Source organism: Drosophila eugracilis, unplaced genomic scaffold, assembly GCF_018153835.1.
Source record: "Drosophila eugracilis isolate 14026-0451.02 unplaced genomic scaffold, ASM1815383v1 contig_2088, whole genome shotgun sequence".
NCBI lineage: Eukaryota > Metazoa > Arthropoda > Insecta > Diptera > Drosophilidae > Drosophila > Drosophila eugracilis.
Genome location: NW_024572964.1, coordinates 4,538,160 through 4,560,846, shown reverse-complemented (window position 1 = coordinate 4,560,846; position 22,687 = coordinate 4,538,160). Strand labels below are relative to the sequence as shown.

General features: G+C 40.8%; 2 protein-coding genes across 8 annotated transcripts; both read right to left on the bottom strand.

Annotated features, from left to right (window-relative positions):
• Positions 1 to 1,949: 1,949 nt before the first annotated feature.
• Positions 1,950 to 7,208, bottom strand: LOC108107951. Of its 4 annotated transcripts, XM_017215785.1 has the most exons (9): positions 6,304 to 7,208; positions 4,763 to 4,872; positions 4,003 to 4,359; positions 3,736 to 3,946; positions 3,461 to 3,678; positions 3,272 to 3,405; positions 3,062 to 3,216; positions 2,759 to 3,000; positions 1,950 to 2,704 (listed from the first exon to the last, which is right to left on the bottom strand). In XM_017215785.1, exons 2-9 carry the CDS (start codon positions 4,850 to 4,852, stop codon positions 2,294 to 2,296), a joined length of 1,818 nt encoding a protein of 605 aa, XP_017071274.1. In that variant the 5' UTR covers positions 4,853 to 4,872; positions 6,304 to 7,208; the 3' UTR covers positions 1,950 to 2,293. The 4 variants fall into 4 exon arrangements, with proteins under 4 accessions (XP_017071274.1, XP_017071272.1, XP_017071273.1 ...); XM_017215783.1 differs by lacking the exon at positions 6,304 to 7,208 and having other exon boundaries at positions 4,763 to 4,993; XM_017215784.1 differs by lacking the exon at positions 6,304 to 7,208 and having other exon boundaries at positions 4,003 to 4,356; positions 4,763 to 4,993.
• Positions 7,209 to 7,965: 757 nt separating this feature from the next.
• On the bottom strand, positions 7,966 to 22,365 carry LOC108107953 (transcription factor SPT20 homolog). 4 transcript variants are annotated; one of them, XM_017215788.2, is made up of 5 exons: positions 22,103 to 22,365; positions 10,030 to 10,708; positions 9,458 to 9,953; positions 9,060 to 9,297; positions 7,966 to 8,991 (listed from the first exon to the last, which is right to left on the bottom strand). In XM_017215788.2, exons 2-5 carry the CDS (start codon positions 10,385 to 10,387, stop codon positions 8,827 to 8,829), a joined length of 1,257 nt encoding a protein of 418 aa, XP_017071277.1. In that variant the 5' UTR covers positions 10,388 to 10,708; positions 22,103 to 22,365; the 3' UTR covers positions 7,966 to 8,826. The 4 variants fall into 4 exon arrangements, with proteins under 4 accessions (XP_017071277.1, XP_017071276.1, XP_017071275.1 ...); XM_017215787.2 differs by lacking the exon at positions 22,103 to 22,365 and adding an exon at positions 14,068 to 14,268; XM_017215786.2 differs by lacking the exon at positions 22,103 to 22,365 and adding an exon at positions 13,799 to 14,004.
• Between the last annotated feature and the right edge of the window lie 322 nt (positions 22,366 to 22,687).

Here is a 22,687-nt window from a genome sequence, read left to right as displayed (position 1 = left end):
ATTGATAGCTGCACAATTTATTTAATCTATTAAGGGTTGGGGCAAAACAACTACTATGAAAGCCTTAAAGCGCTTAAAAATTCTCTGCAGAGGAAAAACTGAAAAGAAACAGACGATGAGTTGCCCAAAAGAAAAACATTATACATGCCATATGAGCTATACAGTGCGCTAGACGTTTGGTAATGAAAGCATATTTTTACATTACTGATTTTTACAGAGTTACTGATGTTGCCTTCGATGCACGGGAAAAAATTGTGATAGATTTGATCAAGATACAATGCCCAATGAACATAAAGGACTGAAATTCTAAATCAAACTAATATCCTATTAATAAATCTCCATTTTTTATATCATGAAATAAAGATCTAGGTCACTACCAAAATATGTTATTTGAAATGTAAGGAAAAAGAGTATTTTTTATTTTCAAAATACATTTTTAAAACTCCATACATATCTTTTAAGATTTAGTGCTACATTTTGACCTGATAAATTGTGGTAAAAAACGATACCTTTTTTCGGTGTGGTTTTTCTTTGGCGTTTGGCTACCTGGCTGCCTGGCTTGCTGATGATGATTTTCATGTGCGCATGACAGCGCAATACAATGCAACGAAAGACGAAAAACTCAGGCCACGAACGTGCAAGTTATGAGACATGCGGCTTCACTGGGCAAAAGCAAAAACTTTAAGGTCGCCTCTAAGCGCATAAAAAGTACAACTTTGAAGCCTTTGTGTGGTGCTGTTGGCGCAATTTGGGTGCCATTTTGGTGTCACCAGCAGCCAGAGGCAAGTTTTTCCTCTCGCCCGCTGGAGACCGATAAAATCAATGGCAACGCCAACGCAAATTACATCAAATTAATTTCTGTATCTTCATAAATTTTTAGTTAATCATTTTGCTGCATTCAATTGAAACACTTTAGTCAAGGTCGCCTCTAAAAATAAGTAAATAGTAAGCCGCAGATCTACGTGCTCAAGATGGCCTAGAAATGGTGGAGAAATCACCTAAAAACCCACTGGGCGGGGTCGTTATGCAAAGAAAGAGAGGAGGCATGCCGCGGAATTTCAATTTTTAGAGTGCCACTTCCACCTTATGATTCAATTAGTGTGTTTTGCTCACTCGCCGCTTAAACTGTCATTAATCATAAATGAGCAAAAAAAATAGAAAGAAACGACAGCGAACAATCATTGTATGCAAAACTGTTGTGTGAAAATAACTGCCATTCTGCGCATAAGTGTAATGTGATATCATAAACATATTTGGATTGTTTTTGTGGATTCTTTTGTTTGTTTTCGCACAGTCAAATAAATTAATTAGCCGTTGGCTTTGGCCAATTCCGTGTTAATTTTTACACCCAAGAACAGACGAAGCGTTTGCCCAAACAATAATAGAGGCGAAATGTACAGGCCATCGAAAATTGCACAATTAGCAGTGTATTCTGTGGCTGCTGCTAATGCAGAAGTTGTTGCATTGGCGGTTGGGCAATATTAAAAGTCCTCAACCATATTAACACTTTTCGGCAATGTTTTGCGGCGCGCCGCAGTTGAAAATTTGTGTCAAACACAGCGTCTTCGAGGCAACGGCAAGGGAAAATCATGCGGCTAGGCGCACGACCGACAAAAAAACAGTCAAAACACATAAATCTTCACGGCTCGTTGACAAGCTCCCCAAAATCACCGAATATGGACGTGTCAATGGCTGAGGACAAAGCCGGTCTCATGAGGAAGTGCTACAGGTGTCACAAGTCACCTTCGATTTCCTTATGCCTGCCACATGGGGCGGCATAAGCGTTAACTCAAAACATGCCGCCAATGGCCTCAGATGCATTTCAATTTGACGAATTGAAGAGAGTTTATTGGACAAGCCGAAAAGCAGGCAGCATGTTTTACCATCTCAAATTGTCTCAAATACCTGTAATTTTTATTGCCGCCAATAAGTAGGCAGCACTTCAAGATGTTTTGAAAATACAAGAAATGTAAAATCAGATTAAATGTAGATAAATCCGATCTTGATATTGATGTCTTGTTAAAGTTATTATAAGGCATAAAATCATCTCTTTAAAAAAATTTATTTGGTAAGAAACGAAAATGTAATCTTTTTTATAATTTTAGGGACCGTCGGTGTTCTGTACTTTTTTCACCCGCGATCAGTTGGCAAAATCAAAACTTATGACTAACACGCAGAACCTAAGAAAATACTACAGTAAACTTAGCTCTAACTAAAACAGTATGTCGTGGGCCATAAGCTATATACACAATGTGCTCAGAACAAGGCCAATAGTTGGCCAATTTTCTCATCATCAATCGATTTGTCCTTTGTGTGCTATATAGGAATCGTACAGTGAGGACTCCTTGCGACGCTTTAACCTCGAACAGGCAATAAAAAGAGTTACTGTTAGCACGCACAATACCGCCGAACAGCCAGCGGTTAATGCGGAAAATGTGGAGGTCTTCAGGCATGTTTGATGTGGTGATAAAGGCTTCGTCTGCCGATGGGCATACACATCATCTCCATCAGTTTCACCCTCTTGCAAGACACGCAGAGATTGGAAGAGATTCACATTCTCCGATAGCGAATTGGTAGGTGGATTCTCTGTGGTTTGTCCTTCACCATCGAATGACAATGGGGGAATCGAGAGATTTGTAGCTGTCATGTTGGAGGTGTCGCGCTTGGTCACTGCCTTCAGATTCCTCCAGTGACATGGCTGGCTCTGTGAAAAATAAATTATAGTTTACAAATTTGATTTATGATTGGAATAACTTACTGGACACCGCCCATGGCACATCCGCACATCGCATTCGATATAGAGCGCCGGGGATCCAGTAAACCGGAAGGTCTTCATGTACGCATACACCTGCGTCTCGTACACTCCAGAATCGGACCAGGAACCTCTGAAGCGTGAGATGAGCTTGTCATCCACTGGACAGCCATGCTGATCGATCAGCTGTATCCGCTTGTTCGCGCCATTGTGGGCATAACAATCGTTGACCACTATATCGAAGCCGTCTGCAAATCGCAAGATCACCATTAATAGATCAGTTGTGATTGGAAGATTAAGTCTATTTACCATATTTGCTTCTCATGTAGATGATCAAGGTCAGGGGATCGCCCACACGCACTGGACCTGTTACTCTTGGACCGCCAATACCATAACCATTCTGTATCTCCATATAGCACTCGGGAGGACTCAAAGTAAAGACCACAGGATTGCCAGTAGCCACTCTGAGGGTGATATCATATTAGAAACTAGATCTGACATTATTTGTTTCTTACTTACTCCACATCTAGAAAGGGAAATGTCACGGTTTTCCAGAAATCGTAGCCATACTCGCAGGTGACCTTGAAGTGTTCATCATACTCCTCTTCGATGAGTGGATTATACTGTACTGTTACCGTATTCCACATAAAGTTCTAAAAGAAAGTACATTAAAGTCATGTGATCATATCTTATATCAATCATACGCACCGTGGGATTCTTGCGACTTTCTTCTTGTAGAGAGTTCTTGCCTAAAGTGCCACAGCGGTTCAACTGTATGTAAAACTCATAGTAATCCCTTCCAGATCCATTAATGTACATACAATCCGGATCATAGGCATAACCAGCCGAGTACAGCAAACCACTGAAGGAACCATTAAAACCAATCCGTATTTTCATATAATCATCCTGACACTCCGCTTCGATATCTAGGTGAGACAAGACATTACTTTACATTATTCTTACTAGTAAGTATTTATACTTACGCTGGACTCTTGTTCCATTATGTTGATGGCCCGCGTACTCCTGATCCCAGTACTCCTCCTGCCACTTGCTGTTTTCATAGGGCACCGCATGATAAGCTCCACTGCCTGTAGGAGCACCACTTGAATCCACTCCCGTGGAACCATAATCTAAGTGCACGGGATGGCCGATTCGGTGGGGTATATAACCAGAGGAGTCAGGCACGTGATCGGGCTTTAAAATGTGCAATTTCAGTAAAAGTTTTTTTAAGTCTTTCTACCCAAACTCACCACTTCATGTTGCAGTTTGTTGCGTTCCACAGCATTGCTGCTGCGATTTCGGACGTCCTTGGGGAATTTCTTAGGTCCTGCTAGTCCAGCTCTCTTTGACAACTTGGAAGGTTGTGTAGTCGGTCCGGAGATATATGATTTTGAGGAAAGGCCAACCAATTCCTGTTGCGCCTCAGCTCCAACGGCCAAAGGACGACTGGTGATACTTCTCGAGGAAGGAGTTGTGGTCTGAATGCTACCTTTGAAGATTCGAAGTGGAGGTACAAGCGTGGGTGGTGCCGAAGTAGTGGTAGCAACACCAGCACTTTTGCTAACAACCGAATAATCTGTGGTCTGTTCCAATCCACTGATGGGCTGCTGCAACAAAAAAGAAGCATTTGTAAGAAGTGCGTGCGGCACGTGGGGCGTATACGCAATGCCATAAATCACTCGGTCGAGTTTGTGTCTCAAGTCTTTGGTTTTATGAGCCCCAAGAAAAAAAAAGCAAAACTGTAAAAGTGCTGCATCAGCAGCAATGGCAACAAAGCCACATATTTTTGGCCAGACAAAGCTTCTTCCGTTCGCGGTCGATACGCAATCTGCATTAGAGCAGAGCATATCCGTTAGACGGGCTGGCTATTGGCCAACGATTGGTTACGGTTCATGTGGCCTAATCAGGAAGTTCATGCTAAGAACTGTTAAATAGATTAGATTTCCCATCAGCCTCAACTTGGGCAATGCTCTTGGTTGGGCAATCAGGCAGAGGTGAAAGGTTCCTTACCTGCAATTCCATGAGCAGCATCATCATTATCATTAGCACTAGAATTGGCCTGGGGAGCCACCTTTGCTTGGGCAATCTGCACATCTTCATGTCCGGCACTCGACTGGCAGCTGCAAAGATGGAAATTGAGAACCATAGGGGACCATTCAATATTATCGGAATGCGAATCGGTATCATAATTATCGTCATGCTTGGTGCTGCCACATGCTGACCTTGCTAGTGGTCACTCAAGTGTTGTCTGCCGTTGGTTACACCAAATGCGTGCTGGCAGGAAGGAAGTTTGTGCTTCATAAATTAATTGTGGCCAATGTGGATAGGTAGAAGATCTTAGGAGGATCTTGGAACGTGAAGATGAAATGCCCTTAACTTGATTTATGGCAGATCATAAAGATAGAGGTCATAATATTATAGTTACTATATCGCAAGACTGTCTTAGATTAGTTTAGTTACTTGGATCGAGTAAGGTTGGATACCTAATACTAAAATAGTTTTATTAATAGTTAAATTTATTATTAATTCTCTTTTACTGCCATAAAACAAATCATGTCTTATTATTCGGATCTAGTTAAAAGAGTGTAAGGAAATATGCTTAATATTTGTTCTTAAATTAATTTATCTAAGCCTAACAAGCATAATGTAACTTCCGTTGGGCTCTTAACCATGCTGGTTTTCCCTTCTATCAATGTCGTTGAAGTTATAGCCAGAACAATGACAACGCCAGATTCATCATCTTCTAACTCCGTTTGTCTGGCGATAAGGTCAAAGCCATAAAACTGTCACCGGTTGCGATGGTTTAATTATGGCCCACGCAGAACTTAGATGTCTACGATTTTAGTCTGCGCTTAAACTTGGATTACATTTTAATGAATGATATGATCCGCCCCCGCCATTACCCTTCGCCCACCAAAATGCTTGGCTGCTCTTCAGCTTAGCTGTAAAAACGCACGCCGTTTGCTTAATTGTTGTTATAATTACTTCAACTTCTTGTTGCTGTTTGTTTATTGTTTTTTTTTTTGTTTTCGCCTTTTGCCTGGCTTTTGTTGTTGTCTACTGTTATGCAATAGTTGATGTTGTTGTAGCCGCTTCTTCTTTTTTCTACTTGGGTTTTTGGTTTCGGTTTTTGGCTTTCATTATTTGCCACTCTTGTTGCTGTTGTTGTTCTTCTGCTTTTGCTCCTACACTTGGCTTTTATAATTATAGTTAATCGCACTTAGCTGACCTTGAGCCGTTTTCCTTTGCCTGCATTAATTGCAAATACCTAACGGTACCAAAACACGTTATTGGTAGGTGGATAACCGGTTTCGGCCATTGACAGTTCTTCCTGGCAGAAGGTTATTTGGTGTACTTAGTCCTTCTAAGATCACCATCAAATTAATAACCTAATCTAATTAATTCTAAATATTTTCTTAAATATTGGTTGCTACTATGCTAAATATTGCTATAAAACTTGTAAACTGTAAATTTCTGGGTGATGAGGCTTCATTATTTCGAGCAAGTTCTTCACGCTAAAATGTGATCTCTTATTCTTTTGCAAAACTCACCTCTTTTATTAAAATCTCCTTGTCTTTAATCCCTTTACCCTCCTAATGCCAGATCAGTTTAGGCACTGACCTGCTCAACGTGAATGGGATTTTCCAAAGTGCTTTTCTTCACACCCACAAACGCGAATCAGGGGTCACAGTTCACAGCTCAGCACGCACTTTGACCAACTGACACCGAACAACATGGCCCATTTCGGGGGGCTTAGCAAATCCTCGCGACGTTGGCCATAAAAGTTGACGATCCGGATCTGATGTTGGTCTTAAAAACGCTACAAAACGGTTCGCACTGCTATTTTTGTTAAGGGGTTTTGTCTCGGTCTCACTTTCGATAATGGTTTTTGATATTGCGCGATCTTTGGTTGGCAGCTTTTGTCGGGTTTTCTTGGCTACGTCATTTGGGCCGCTTTACATATTGCACGTCTGTTCAAAGGTTTGTTAGTTTTCCGTTTTTTTTTGGAAGCCCGAAAAATCACTCAAGTGCAACTTGCCAAATAGAATCAGCCGCAAAGTAGGGGGAGTTGGGCGAGTTGGTAAGTGGATGTGTGTTCGCAGATTGCCTAATCTTACATAATAGTCCGAATGGAGTTCCGAGTACCGTTGCCGGTTGGATTTGGATTTCTGAGTCTTATAATTTTCGCGGACGATGGTTTGCAGCTCTTCGCGATGCGAGCAGGTGTGAAGCCAAGCGCGGCTAGTGCGGATCTTTATAAAGTTTTCCTCCATCCATCTACATATCCAGCTATCCAATGGGTTACACAGAGGAAATTTTTTAGTTAAAGGGGTTGATCTAACAAGTTATCTTATAAGTCAAAATAAAAATTATTAAAGTAGGCATATTTTTAAAGATCCTTAGAAATGAATAGTAAAGGATCGTTAAAGTTTCCCGTCAGGAAAAGGAATTCTTATTTCGCAACACACCTTCTCTGTTATTCAACACATTACCTGCTTGTTAAGAATTTTCCTCCTCCTTAATTATACGATTTTTCTATCAGTGTAGAAGAGCATAGCCAGCCAACCGCATTCTCATGCCTCTCAGGGCTCTCCACCTATTGCAGGTTGTGAAAGAATCTCGAAGAGCTCACCTGAGATGATTCCATTTGCTGATTTACTTTCATTGTGATTCGCCGTTAGACTCGCTTTGCATCGCGGAAGTCGGAGGAAAAGGAGGAGTTGGAGGAGCTGCTGGGTAACCCCTTACCTTTTGGCCAAGGTCAACGGCACCTAACTGTCGAGTTAGGCTCGTTTAATTGCCACCGTTTGCCAAGCGTGTCTGCGCTAAAATACTAATCACTAATTAGTTACTTGGCACTTTAAGCATTGTGAAAGGCTCGTCCGCCTCCCTGCCACTTGACCCTGGAATAACTGCGTCTCTATGGACAATGTCTGAATATCCATATCCAAGCAAGGGCAGACCTTGCCCAGCGAGCGTGACAACACGCTCCTTAAATCATTACGATTAACCCACATAGCAGAAGGGAACTTAAGGTTCCATAAATATTTGAAAATCATTATAAGAACTCTGAATACTAACATTTATATTATTGAAGTATTAATATCAGACTATTAGGCTGTACTCGGATCTATTAAAAATAAACAGAAAACCAATAAATATTCTTAAAGTATCCCCCAGAAACCCATTATTGCCATAAAAATGTATGTAGCTTTTAAGTTTTAGCATAATCATTTTTTATTGCGATTTTTTCCTTTTGTTATATATATGTTTTTATCTTTTTTTGTCCCCTGTCTCACACATTTTGTTTCATACATACGCACGCGCATTTCCAACATAATCAGGCATACAATAGAACATTAGATCAGGTTCGAGGGGTTTTAATACAATATATCCTACTTGTCGGTAAGCATACACTTTACACACAGAAATTCATACAAACTCAAACAAATCGGTTTCAAGAGATTGCTCTCACGCAAATAAACATAAAATTGTTGCAAAACATACAGTAAATTAATCGTATGTGTGTGTGTTTTTTGATTGTTAAATAAATAAAATAGTTTTCTTAGCTACATTAACAAAATCGTTTCTGTTGCTTATTTTATACATGTTTTTTTTGTCATTTTCCATGTGTGTTTTTTTCCTCTTATGGGTTTTTTTGCATATTCATTTTGAAAATTTTATTGCATTTTTTTGGTATTTTTTCATATAAGTTTTGAAATTGAAACGGCAAACGTTAAAACCTACGCATTTACACAGATAGTTAAATTTTTTTGTGGCTTTTGTTTTTCGTTTTTACACAATTAATTGTTAAGTTTAATTAATTAAACATATGTGTGTGTGTGTGTGTGTTTTGTTTTTAGCTGCTAGATTTTGATATTTTTGTGGCATTTTTGTTTTGCAGATTTTCTCGTTTCATCTTGGGGGTTAAGTTAAAATACTAATTAAAATCGGAACGCGTTGCCCTCGCGTCGCCTGCCATGATTGTAATGCTCCTCCGGCGTTTGGGCTTGGGAGGCGTGTGGGTGGTGGTGGTGTTGTTTTTTTTTTTGGGTGGTGCGGTTGGTGCACGCCTAGTAGCAGCACTTGCTGCGGTTGTTGTTGGCGCCGCTGACCAGCTTGCAGTGCTGCATCTCAGAGCGGCGCGGGCGGTTGGCCTTGGCCTGGAAGTCCCGCACCTTGTTGGCCCGCTTAATGGCACTGCGGCAGAGCTGCTGGTGCTGCTTCTTGTTGTTGCTCTGAAGGTTAAATAAAGTGAATATAGATTAGGAACAAGTCAACTCAATCATTGCTCCTCTATCCTTACCTTCTGGCTCTGACGAGCCAGCGTCTGCTGCTTCAGCTGGGCAGCCGCATGGCGATCGTAGCGAGCGTTGTGAGAACGCTGCTCCTGGAGAGCCTGGCGCTGATCCTGCGGTTCAGCCTCCGGCTCGGGATCATCCTGCTGCTGCTGCTGCGGCACCTCCGCCGACACCCCGAGATCAAGATTAACAAAACTTTCGGTGCCCTCCTGGGTGGACCTAATACTACGATAAACGGACATGCTGTAAGACAACCAGAGAAACCACGAATTAAATAAAAATCAATAACTCAAAAAAAGGCAGCTAGCAGTTTTGCGTGCGTTTTGGCTGTAAATTGTGGTTGATGGAAACGGAGGAAGGGTGGGGTTGTGGACTCGTATTGTGTACTATAAAGATCACCAACCTTGGATGCTCAATCAATAGATTCTCAAATGGTGATGTTTCCATATTGATTGGCCCAATCGAGGTGAAGCATGGTGGCGGTGTTACGTACCAGGACTCCTCCATCAGCACGTTAGCACCCTGGCCGAGACCTTGTCCCAGACCCAAGCCCTGACCCTGGTCGCTGCCGCTAGGCGAGGCCACGTACAGCGACTGGCTGAGGGTGTCAGGATCCGCCGATCCCTGGGCGGGTACACTTCTGGGCGGGCTGAGGGTGCTGATGCTCAGCGGCCGGGCGACGCGCGAGCGTTGCAGATAGTTGCGCTGCTGCTGCGGCCGTGGCCCACTGTACAGGGAATGCGAGTTGAGGTGCTGCCGGCGGCGGGAAGCGGCGGCCGCTGGGCCATGGCCGGCAGCCGAGGAGCCCGAAGAGGTGGCACCGCCCCGCGGCTGCGACACCTCTACCACGGAGAGCTCCTCCTCGGAGTCGCTGCGCGGCAAGGAGTCGTCCTCCTCGTCTAAAAAGAAGGCAAAGAAGTGATTAATTTTATGTTTGTATATAGATTGTTTGGAGCTCTGGAGCTCTGATCTCACCTTCCTTCTCCACGATGTACCATTCGTCCTCGTCGAAATCTTCGTCGATGGTCTCACCCGATGGCGTCAGCAGCTTGGTGATGGCCGGCTGCTTCCGCTGCTGTTGCTGGTTGATCCGCTGCTGCTTGCCACGCCTATTCTTGCCCCTCTTGCCGTTGGAGGCGCGTACCGCCCCCCGATTGTTGCCCGCTACCGAGGGCGTCGATGAGGTGACCTCAATTACATCGCCAGCTGCTGGATCGCTGGTCGGTCCGGGATTCGAGTTGTTGCTGGGGCTCTGGGCGGGATTGGCGTCTTGGCTAATGGAATCGGATGTTGCTGGCGATCCAAAGAGATACGAGGCGAGGCTGCTTAACATTATACGGGGTTAATGCGGCTGATCCGGCGGTGAAATGCGCTGGCTTTTCGTATTGCTTCTGGTTGTGGTTGCGGGTGTGCTGAGATCAAAGTTGCGCTTTTTCCACTCGGATTTTAGAGTTTATATTTTGGGCCTAGTTTCACAGTTAGAGAGACAAAATGTGTGGAGATTGCTTATGTTTTTGTTTTTTGTTCCTTGGATTTGCTTGAACGTTGCTCAGTCTTTTATTTAATTCTTTTTTGTATTTGTTTATGTTCCTTTTTTGTTTTGTACGCTGTTTTCTTGTCTTGTTCTTTTTCTGTTTTCTTCGTAGCGTAGAAGCTGCAATGGCAATGGAAAAAAAAGAGAGAGTGGGGAAAACGTGAGAAATGAGCTTAGCAAATTGTGTGCACATTGCGTAATCACCACCCCCGTTGGAAAAAAAAAACCTCTCTCATTCAGTAAGCTGCTTGTTTGCGTGGGCGCTCGCGGTTCAATGGGGCGGCTACTTAATTTCATTTAATTGCAATCCCCATACTCTGCTAAATGATGAGCAGGAGGATTGTTTTAAGTGCATAGCTCAGGTGCTTGATTAACTTTGGTTATTAAAGAAATTCCACAATAATAGTGGGAACAGAAAGATAATTAACTAATTTTTAATAAGTTTGAGGTCTAGAAAAATTACTTTTAAAAATTTAGAGTATCTAACATGCGTCATTGAGTCTATCCTGTTTTCCAAGGCAATTATTTTAATTGCAATTTCGTTGAAACTCACTTATTTAACTTAATTGTGAGTGTGAATTCGAAAACACAAAAGAGAAGTTTCCTAGTTAAAGATGGCAATTATTTTTTACTGCATCACCGCGATGCCATTTAAAATATATAGCTCAAGCGAAATCAATGCAAATGGGCTTTCGAATTCGATTGCGAAAGTGAAATTTTCCCAACGCAAATTAACCAAAGGCGCCAATTACGTCTGATTACATTAATCAGATTTTTCTTAAGTAGCACTGTGCTGACAACTGTACAGTATATAGTGGCCAGTGCCATAAAGTATCGCTGCACTGGCCATTAAGTTTACCAGTTGATAGCCCCCGTTGCCCGGAACCCACCTCCCCCAATTCCCAATCCCATCCGATTCCAATTCCAACTCGAGCGTTGTACATGCGCCGAGCTTATGATCGAGGCAATTATATATGGCACACACAATCGTTGAGTGGTTGGCCAGAGTACTGTGTGCATACTGCATATATGCAATTTGAATCGGGCTCACGTCATGACAATAGGAAAATGTGCACCCAAACTATACCCGTATATAATATCTATCTCGAAAGATGAATTGAACTAAATCGCTGATGCACTTGCAAAAGTTTAAAGAGAAATTATGTTCACTTTAATAAACAAGTTGCAGAAAATGTATATAAACCTCTGAATAACTTAACTAAAATGTTATTTTTTTTAATTTATAAAGTTATCCTAATCGTTTTTCTTTCTAAAACTTATTTTCCCAGTGCATTGTCTGATTATCGCATCGTCATAAAGATGCCAGCAGCTCGACTGGCATATTTTTGTCGATCAAACTGCGCACGGAAAACGGAAAACTCAACGGCGAAAAGCAAATGGAAATGGAGCTGGACTTGCAGAGACAATTGCCGGAGCAATTTGCAATTTGACCGCAAAACAAAAACGTGAAAAGCCACAAACTAACAAAGTGAAATCTCATGCAGCAGCGACACAAAAAGCATACGAAAATTGGGTTTGATGAGGCAGCCCGAGTCGAAATGTCAGCGAAAGTTTGACAATCAAATTTGATGAGGGGGGCCATTGACTTGGGCAGCTCAAATAAATTCTGATAATTGCCTGGAGATGGTAATGAAGTAAACAGAGATATGGTATAAGACTGTCTCTAATTGGTTTTTGGAATAAAATAAACATTTAGCAAAGAGCAAAGAAAACGACAAACATTTGACCTCAAAATGTCTTGCCATATTTTTGCCCATTGAAGAATGCACATACGAATGCATATCTAACCAAAAATAGAAGCAAAATATTTCTTTGCCGTTGAAATAAATTCGCATTGCACAACACCGATTGCAGCGGGCTTGTGGGTCCGTGCAGGCATTTTAAAAATAAACACGTAGGTGAACCGATCGAGGGCTCTTACTCTTATGACCGACAGCTTACAGCACCCTTGATAACCCGCCGAATTGGTTGGTCATGCACCCCGCGATGCATAGCCTATTTTGTTTGAGCTGCAGTGGATTTTTAATTTCACTTTTGTCACATCTGCAGCCAAAATAAATCTGACCTTGGAATGTGCAGATACATTATAGATTCTAGTATAGTCTGCATTATATATTCTAGGCAGGCTGCATCGTTAGATACCATATCATAGCGCTTATTTTAGCTCAGAATTTTGTTTATTTTCCTTTGGCTCTGACCTTGATCGCTAATTGGTTATATAAGTCTAGACTATAGATATTGAGGAAATCGCTGTCCACACTCAATGTTTTCGCAATGTTGTTTGCTATCGACTCAAGCAAACTTCCAAAGTTTTTTTTGGCCATTTATCAGCACCCAAATAACAACATTTGAATTCGCCAACTCATTTCGAAGAGCGATAAGCCACACCCCTGACAAATTCGCCAGACAGCGTCGACTATGCTAATAATTTCTATTAGTATACTATTGTTTACTATATAGTCTAGGCCCGAGACTACAACGCAGAGTCTGGCGTGTGCAGCAAACGAGCCGCCAGTCGAAAGTTCAAGCTTTGTTCAATTGATTGTACTATATAGTTAGCAGATAGTGGGGTCTCTAATGGAGGGGGGCCTTTGAAATGGGGCTGGGCTAATGAACTTGAACTAATTTAGTCGGCTTGACAGCTGCTGTGATCATAGAGTGGAAAAAGTCAATTCAAAATGGTGGAAACATTTACAGAACTGAAACTGGAATATCTGGACTATAAAGTGCAAGTGAGTATCTCTCCCGAATTTATTTATACCTCTTCGGGTATTTCAAACAAAGAAACATATATCTAAAGCTTTCTGGTTAAGTACAAACCAATAGCCAATCTATATAACAAAACGCACACAGAGTGATATCTATATGTGGACATATATTCATATCAGTCAAATCGTATCTGATTAGCTTTAAGCTCTCAGCCCAGTCAAAGTGCAAAAGTTCCTTTGTTCCTAAGGAATTTCGTGTTTTTTGTTTGTTACTTTTTTGTTATACGTTTTTTTTCGTGCTAAGTGGGGTATAGAATTTTTCTCTTTATGGCATAATGCGGAATTATGCAAGCTGGCCAAATGACGTCAGTGGCGACCTTGGCATTGCCTGAATTCTGCCAATTATAGGCACTAATTGGCAGCACATTTGAAAATCTGTATACAAGATGTATATTCTCATCTATCGATGGCTGATGCTCACCTTATGGATGTGGAAAATTGCACAAGGAAAACACACACGTAAAATTCACTAAAAATCACGTAAAATTCAGGCCACAAAAATGGGTAACTATGGATATGAATGCGGATGCCACTGCAGACGGTACAGCCTAGTCGACACTCGAATGCCAACTGAATCGACGGAAGCGCATTTGAATTTCAAAAGCGGACGCAAGAACAAAAGCTATAGTGTTTGCCATTGTATCTGTAACTGCGAGTACCTGTGTATCTCAATACCGAGTGTGTGCGTACCTGTATCTTTTCGCGAGTATGTGTAGATTTAGCTGCAGTTTTTACTCTATTATTTTTTCTTTTTGGGTATGTTCACACTTCTCCTGATTATTTACCTAATCTCTTCAGGGATTTTCACTTTTCTTCTGCTGCACTCGAGTTGCGGTGCTGCTGCTGTTGCTTCTGCTTTCAAATATCAAAGGCGAATGACAAGCAGCGATCGTTGTAAACGCTGGAAAAGTATCTCAGTATCTGGGTTTTGGTTTTTCTTCGAAAGAGAGCGAGAGAGAGCGTAACGATAGAGAGCGGAATACAACAGCACTCGCGAGCGTATCTAAGCCCATAATTATGTATTTTTTTAAAACGCAAAAAGCCACGATCGCTGCCATCAACAAAAGCCAGCGCCAAAATTATGCTCCGACCAGCTGGGCAGCGCTAAAAAAGAGAGTCTCGATCATACGTGTTGTTCGTGATTTTTGTTTACCAACAAAGCGATCGCGAGAGATCGTCGCTCTCTCTCCATATATATATGGAATAAACTATAGTATATTACTAACGTTTTCGCTCTCCGATCAGCTGCTCTGACGTTTGCGCATTGACACACTTTCCCGCTCCTCATCCCGCTAACCCTCTTTGCGCCCCACAAACTGTATCTGTTAGATACTTTTCTATTGCCGCCAGACCAAGTGGCTCTTCGCTGCCAACTGGCCACGGGCTGCCCGAGTGACTAAGCTGTCCGGGAAGGGGGTGATAGGAAGAAATGGGTGCACTTCAAGAAAAATATTGAGTTTTTCTGTTTATTATATTATTCTATACGAGATTAACAAGGTATAACAATCTGTATTCCGCTCATTTTTGCCTTTGTTATTTACAAAATAGTGATTTTTGCGAGTAAAAATCAAACTCGACCCATTTTTTTATTTACAACATGAAAATTTTGAATAAATCGGTCAAAAATGTACTTTTCTAGATATTAATAAAATTTTAATATTCATTAAATTACGAGCTCACCGAGGTATTCCTCTCCGCATTCCGACAATTTTTAACGTTGCTGTGGGAAATATACTGATAAATAAGCATAAAATCAAAAATATGTTTTTGAGTAGAATTCGTGATATTTTTCACCAGTATTAGCTTATAACTCTGTCTAAATAAGACGCACAGCTAAAAAGGGGATTGTTTTGTGCAGCTAACGACCCGTACAAACTTTCTGTGACATTGAGATGCTGATTATCACAAATTTATTTTTTCTTAAATTTTGCATTTTTTGTAAGGGGTACAGGGGGTTTCGGAAAATCGAAAAAATATTTTTTTATTCAGATTTCAATGGCAGTTGAATATTTTGAAAATAGATTAAAATACAAGCTCAACAAGATATAACATTCCATGATACGATCATCTTTGGCGGTGTAATGAGAAAAATACTGATATTTTGGGGCACAAATCGGGACAGAGCGACTTTCGCATTTTTGGAAAGGGGTAACATCATAAAATTTTACGAAAAATCTGAAAAAATTCACTTTTTGAGTGTGGTACACAGTTCGACGGGGAATTTAAATACGAACTCAACGAGATATAACATTCCATGATATAATAAGATTTGGCTTTGTAATGAGGAAAATACTGATATTTTAGGCGGAACATCAAAATTATTTTTTTTTGCAAAATGCGCGATATTTTCTCCCAGTGTTATGCTTATAACTTTGTTAAATTAAGAGGCATAACCAAAAGGATTACTGTTTTATGAAGCTAACGACCAAAACAAACTTTCTGTTTCATTTTTATGCTGATTATCACAAATTTATTTTTGGTCAAATTTTGCATTTTTTGTAAGGGGTACCATCATCATTTTTTCGAAAAATTGGAAAAATATTTTTTGGCTTACATTTAAGTGCCAGTTGGATATTTTGAATATGGATTAAAATACGAGCTCAACGAGGTATTACATTCCACATTCCGACCATTATTTGCTAAGCTATGGGCATAATACTGTGATTTTGAATTGAAAATCTGTGGTGACCAGTTTGTATTTTCGATAAGGGGTAACATCATCTGATTTTGAAAAATATCCCAATAATTTGAAAACAAGCTCATCAAGGTATGGCATTCCACATTTCTTAAAAATATAAAATATTTTTTTAAGTGCATGGGTGTGGGATAGTCGCTCAGGCAGAGTAGTTGGCAGCTGGCTGCTCCAAAGTTCACGCTGAAATACAGTTTCTCTGCTTAATAATTTCAAATGTTTAATGCCAAGTCATGGCTGAGGCAGAGGCAGCCAAGCAATAAGTTGTCGGACAGTCGGAACGCATAAAAATGCTAATGAAGCGCTGAGAACTATTTGCAAACTGTCATTCCCAGCCAAACAGAGAACTCTCGAGGCATTCAAATAAGTTCAGACTCGATTTCGTTGCCAGTTTGCCAATCATCGCATTATGCAATTCGAAATCAATTCAAATAATAATCAGCAAGTGTCGGCTACTGCTTGTTCGGATATAAAGTACTATAAAAGATAAAGAGAATGAGCTCATTTGAAATAATCATTGAGAGTCGGCTACTCTTTGTGCAGATATATATAGTACACATTCTACGGATAAATCGTTAAATAATTTGTTTCACAGCCTGAATTTATATATTAACTCTTTATGATAACTAGTATACTTTTATTTATCACTTCATTTTCCCGAACTAAATGATTTTTTAATTGCTCACATAACCATTTTATGGAATAATTTAATTTGAATTGTTTTTTTAATTATCTCATACCTCTACTTTTGCACACACAAAATTGATTCGAGTTTGCCACCCATTAAATAATTTCATTTCGTTTTAGATAATGGGCAATAACATACAAGTGCATGTATTGATACATATTTCTGGCAAAAGCACAACCTCTCGGCCAGGTTCAAGGTTGTTTAGCCATTAGAGCAGTGGCTCTCTATATATTTTTAGATATTTTATCATGCAACAGCTGACGGCGACAAGTTGTAGCTTTTTTCGCAGAGAGGAAAGTAGCTCACGGCTACAACTGTAAAAGTGGCTAACCACACACACACACACCCGCTCAGGTGCCAAAAGGCAGCAAAAACAGTCTCCGGATATAGCTAGGTGTATATCTTCAAATATATAGGAAAATTTATGTATGTTTATGGCCACTATACCTACACAAAATCTTGTGATCTCTCCCCACACCATTGGCCAACCCCAATTTTTTTTTTATAATTAATCTCAGTCTGCACGCGTTTTGTTTATGTTCAAGAAAAAAGTATAAAAAACATGATAAAGAAAACAAAATTCCCCTACTTTTGCGTAGAGGTAAACAATATTGGCGTCATCAGGGAAGACGCCAACGAAATAGAAAACAAAATAGAAAACTATTTGCGCCCGGCAGCACTTTAAACTCAAATAAACAAATCCCAGATAGAGAAAACTGCCAGGTCTAGGTCTGTATGGGGCTTTATCTAATCTGGCAATGTTTATGCTAGCTGCTGCCACATCTTCTGTCCTAAAAAATGATTACAACAAACGTTGGCGTTTACATGCAAACAACTGAAAAAGCGGCCAGCATCAAAGGGAGTGAGTGAAGTGAACCTTGGCCAAAGCTAAGTGAACTCTACTGTTCCGAGCACTTCTTTCTGGGTTATTGCGCACAAACTCCACCAGCTCGGACCCACCCCACATAAACCACTCTCCATAGACCCCCCTCTATAAGCATAGCTTGGAGATACTGCGCAGTTCTGGACATCGAATCGCTATTATATGATGGCAAATGACTGACGCCAACGCATCGACAGCAGCTAAATGCGACATCGAGTGTAGCAACTTTTTATTCATTTTATGTTTTCATTTCATTTTCGATGGGCAAACAGTTGTGGAAATGCTTATGCTAGCTTCCATGAATATGAATGCTTTTCAGTTGGATTTCTAGCTGCATTGCAATGGATACCATATGCAGTGCAACAAAATGATCATGGGTTACTTAGATGTTTCACTAGAATAATAAATGATAATTAGTTTCAATGGTTATATAGTTTCGTTTCGAAGTAGGTCAAAATAGTTCTCAAAGCTAGCTCTGCGGATTCTATGTAAGTTTCTTAATTTTGAAAAATTGGCTGAATAACGCTTTGATCAGCCAAAAATCTTTATCATTTTGCTAGAATGTATATTTTTAGCCATATCTACAAAGCCCATCAAGACCCCCAGTAAAGCTCCTGGAAAATGACGAAAACGATTCTTTGATGTCACAGTAATACATATACACGTATCCCAAACAAAGACATACTTAAGAGGTTCCACTGTAAATGTATCCAATACCTCCGAGAAGCGAGGTTCATTGTGTGTCGGTAGCTTATCAAACGATCGATGATAAATGTGGGATTGCAGGTTCTCCGCCTACAAATACATATACGATTTCAAGTTCGCGTACCTTGCTGCACTTTGGCTGTACATATTAATGTCATTTATATGAGCTTTTTTTTATTATATTCGCATATATATAATTGGATGTTTTATAACGCGTAATTTCAATTAGTACGTGAGACGCAGTTGTGTCTCTTCTTAGGCAAATACCCTGGGCACGACGCATATTTTTTATCACTTTGTTTATCAATATCAGTACTAGTCGGTCCAGCTGTCGTATTTAGAATAATGGGCCAGCGCCGTCTCTCTGGCCCTAATCTACTGTAAACAATCAATCAATCTCATATTCCGGCAGTCAATCGATTTACGCGCCCTTCTGGCGGATTACATCAGGCGTACAATTGGTGACTCGGAAATGACTAGACTCATCATGATGACATTAAATACAACTTAAAGTCGCAATATGTAATATTATGGCTTCTAGCACGTGTGCATTTGTTGAAAATTATGTGCTACACTGGCATAAAAATTCAGTTAAAACAAATACATTTTGTTTCACATATTTTTGTTTCTTCATTTCCCTTACATTTTAGCTACCACCCCTTTATATCCTTATTTACCCCCACATTCCTTTACTTCATAATCAAATTAATTTTTGACACAATTGTGGACTAAATTTCCATAGCCGTCAGGCTATAGCACTTTAAGAACCGCAATTGTGTTTGAACGTCGCCAATTAAGAGGGAGATTTATGGGCAAATATAAATCGACCGCCACGCCCCCACCCCTTGCAGACACCCCCCCGCTGGGCTTAAAATAGTTTTCCACCGCACAGTTTGGTTACTGTAACACTGTTACTGGCTTTTCCCCTACATTCAGTGCAGGAAAATTGAGAAGACTCAGTCTCTCTTTCCTCTCTGTGCGATTTTGTTTACAAACAAATTTGTTTGACCTGCGCAGTCGAGGGCATTTTCCCCCGATGATGATTACCTAGCAACCTTTACGAGCCCTATCGAATGTTTTGGTCTACTCTCTCGCTGCAGTTATGTGTGTATATATACAATATATATATACAAAGTAACGACTTCCGCATTTAGGGAAATGTAGGCCCAGGAAAAACTTTTTTGCAGCCTCCCGTTCCGCAGAATTTTTGGGGGTCACCTTTGCTATTTTTGGGATTTTGTTAGAGGGTGCCAAGTGAGAAGACCCCTACGTTTTCCCTCCTAAAAACGGTTAAGCTGCAAATCGATGAAAGGCCCATAGCTGCAAATCAGCGCCAGTGGAAAATGAACACGTCAGCAACCCCCATTGGAGGAGGGTGAAGGCTTTTGGGGAGGAACTGCGCAGTGTGCAGTGTTACTGGGCCTACGTCCTACCACCTGGAACCACCCCGTATACCCCACTATACCAAAATTCCTCCCCTATAGGCCTCGCTGCAGCTGCGTTTATTTCAGAATTATGACATAATTTTTAACATTTTGATGCGCAGTCAAGAACCTCAAAGGAAAAAACTTATATAACTCGAAATTACTATACAACTTGAACTTGACTCTGGTCTTTGTCTTTGCCTTTGTTTTTCGTTTTTTATTTGTATCCTGAGTAAATGGCAAACAGGTTTTCCCAAACCGAATTTCACTTTCTTCGCTGCCATAAATCAGGACCTGCCAGGCACCCGAAAAAACAGTAACCCAAAACCGAGACAAGAACATCAAGTGTTTATGGTTTGGTCTTTTGTTTGGATATCTTTCGGATACACACGCGTAATTACAGTTACAGAATGTCGGCTGACTAACTTTCTAATTATAGTCGGGGCATTATCGGCTCTATAGAGAGAGGGTCCGTCGAGGCCCGTCCGCAATGCGTGCCATTTTGGGATTAGCCAACAGCACCAGCTGCCTTCATTGCTACCTGATAGTTGGGTTTTTTTTCCTATATCTTGATGGGCTGAGACTGAGACCCTCGGGACAAATGACAAAATGCCGCGTCAGTTGGCAGCGGCCAAAACGGTTCTGTTCTAATTAAACCCGCTAATGCCGTCTAACGATGACTTAAGTACCTTCATTCCCTACTCAGATCGACTTTGCTGGGTGAAAAGCGCCTTAAAAGTGGTCAGCGCCTTAAAAGGCCAAGACTGGTTCAAAAATAGCTCACAAAGGAATTGACACTGCTACAGGGAGAAAAATATCATCAAAATGGGTCGATATCTTGATTTAATTAGAAACGAATCACACTAAGAGAAACTGGTCAAAATTTTGATTAATAAGTATAAGCAGTCCTTTGTCCTATAAAACAAAATATTTTTTCTCCGTGCTGAACTTGGACTCTCTGTGACTCTGCTTACCCTTTGGCCAATTAAGGCGACCAGATTTGTTGGCCGCGATCGGGGCATCCAACTACTATATCTGGCAGATACACACTCTGGCGAGTTCGAGGAGCATCATCAGCTGTTCGCTGTTTATGTTGTTGTCTGTGGCTTTTGTTTTTCAATTTTTCTTTCGTTACCACAGACAAACAACTGGCCAGACTTGATTTATCATCCGGGACCGAGACCATTCTGCCCCTTCGTTTTTTGGCCCCTGCCCATCCGTTGCGATCCAGCACCTTCAGTTCTTCAGCTCGAAAAATGGACAATGGACAATAGCAACTGCAAGACCTGTTCTGCACATTTGCCGCATGATTCACTTGGGTTTTCGGGTCTGCATTTGTGTTTGTGGAGTGGCAATGGTTTCTCCTAAAACGCTCCCTATTTGCGTTCAGTCTTCATCGGATGAATCTCAAACAACTGAGCAAATGCTGGCAGGCAGCCAGCGATTTTTTGGCCATTGAAATACTCAGCTTTAGTTGAGGAAATAATTGCAAGGCTAATTAAGATGTTAATCAGCGAAACATTCATTGCACTTGCCATCGCCAGATGACACTCCATGAACACAAACTCATAATGATTGCAAAAAAAAAAACTCGATCGTTGGGGCAAAGTGCAGTAGCTAAATGTGTCTGAACACCCAGAGAAAAAAGCTCCTAATTAATGAAAATCTAATATTTAATTAATTTTAAATTATGTATTATTGAAATTTTCATAATGGTTGTGGAAATAAAGAAGACACAATCCTAACAATTAAAATGATACCCAATTAGTTCTGCTTATTCGATTTTCCTCATTTCAATTCCAACAGATTCTCTGAAAGGACCCCTATTTTCCACAGTGCTTTCAGCTGGGAAATGCCAGAGATCTGAGATGTGGCACGGATCTGATAACGATCGCTACAAATGCTGAAAACGTGATGCAAGTCAAATTTATGGCTATTAGATGCCCAGAATGGAAATGCCCCTTAACAAGAAACTCGACCGATTTGCAGGCGAATGGATACGTTTTGGGGGAAAACTTTGTGTGTTTGCCAAAGGAAAACTCGGCCTGGGTGAAAACCAAGAAAAACTCACACAGTCGCAAAAGTGTGAACTCTTTGGAAGCGAAGGTGCAATCAGAATTTTTTTCCAGCTTTTTTGTTTTTATGCATTTTTTTTTGTGTATGTATCGCTTGGCTGCACTTGAGATGTGTGTACATGTAAATCGACTTGCAGCAAAAACTTTGAGAATTATATCTGAGAATGTGTAGCCCGTTTGTGTGAGTGTCCTTTCCTTGGAGGAGGACTTCCGCTTAAGTTTTCTGTTTAATTTTTTGGGGGTTAAAACTGCACTTACTTGCTGCCCGGAGTTTATTGATCGATCGATGGTGGAATCTCTCCTTGTCCTCTGATTTCTATACTCGGCAATGTTTTGCACCAGCAAGGTTTTTTACACAAAATGTTTTTTTAATTGCTGTGATTATTGTATTTCTGTGTTGTATTTGTTTGTGCTGATTACTTCCGTTTTAAAGAACTGAGAGGGGGTGAGAAGTGCGGAGAGCAGCGCTACAGGAACTCCGTGACGTATGCTAGCAACAAGGACTGACGAGCGAATGATGGCAGAAGGTTTACAAACTGGCCAACAAAGCTGGTTGCCACTATGTATGTGTGCCTCTAGTTTGAGTTAGTATTGGTTTTGCTGCAGCTGTGTTGGTGCTTCTACAGCTGAGCCCGACACACTTACCCTGTTTCTGCCTCTCCGCCTCGGTTTACGCTGCTGCGCATGTGCAAGAGTGGTCTTTTTGTATACTCTTCCCAAACCTACAATACTCTATATATCAAATTATAATAAATGAAAGTAATAAATATGTAATATGGTTTTAAACTCTGTTCTTTTACAACGAACACTGTTTATCAACATTGATTTCAAAAATGGTTTCTT

Coding starts and splice junctions, on each gene's coding strand:
- LOC108107951 (XM_041817992.1), bottom strand. CDS start 4,599: ATGCTCTGCTCTAATGCAGATTGCGTATCGACCGCGAACGGAAGAAGC. Junction 3,679..3,735: donor TAATGGAACAAGAGTCCAGC/GTAAGTATAAAT, acceptor TGTCTCACCTAG/ATATCGAAGCGGAGTGTCAG. Junction 2,705..2,758: donor TGTGCCATGGGCGGTGTCCA/GTAAGTTATTCC, acceptor TATTTTTCACAG/AGCCAGCCATGTCACTGGAG.
- LOC108107953 (XM_017215788.2), bottom strand. CDS start 10,387: ATGTTAAGCAGCCTCGCCTCGTATCTCTTTGGATCGCCAGCAACATCC. Junction 9,954..10,029: donor GTACATCGTGGAGAAGGAAG/GTGAGATCAGAG, acceptor CCTTCTTTTTAG/ACGAGGAGGACGACTCCTTG. Junction 9,298..9,457: donor CTATTGATTGAGCATCCAAG/GTTGGTGATCTT, acceptor GTTGTCTTACAG/CATGTCCGTTTATCGTAGTA.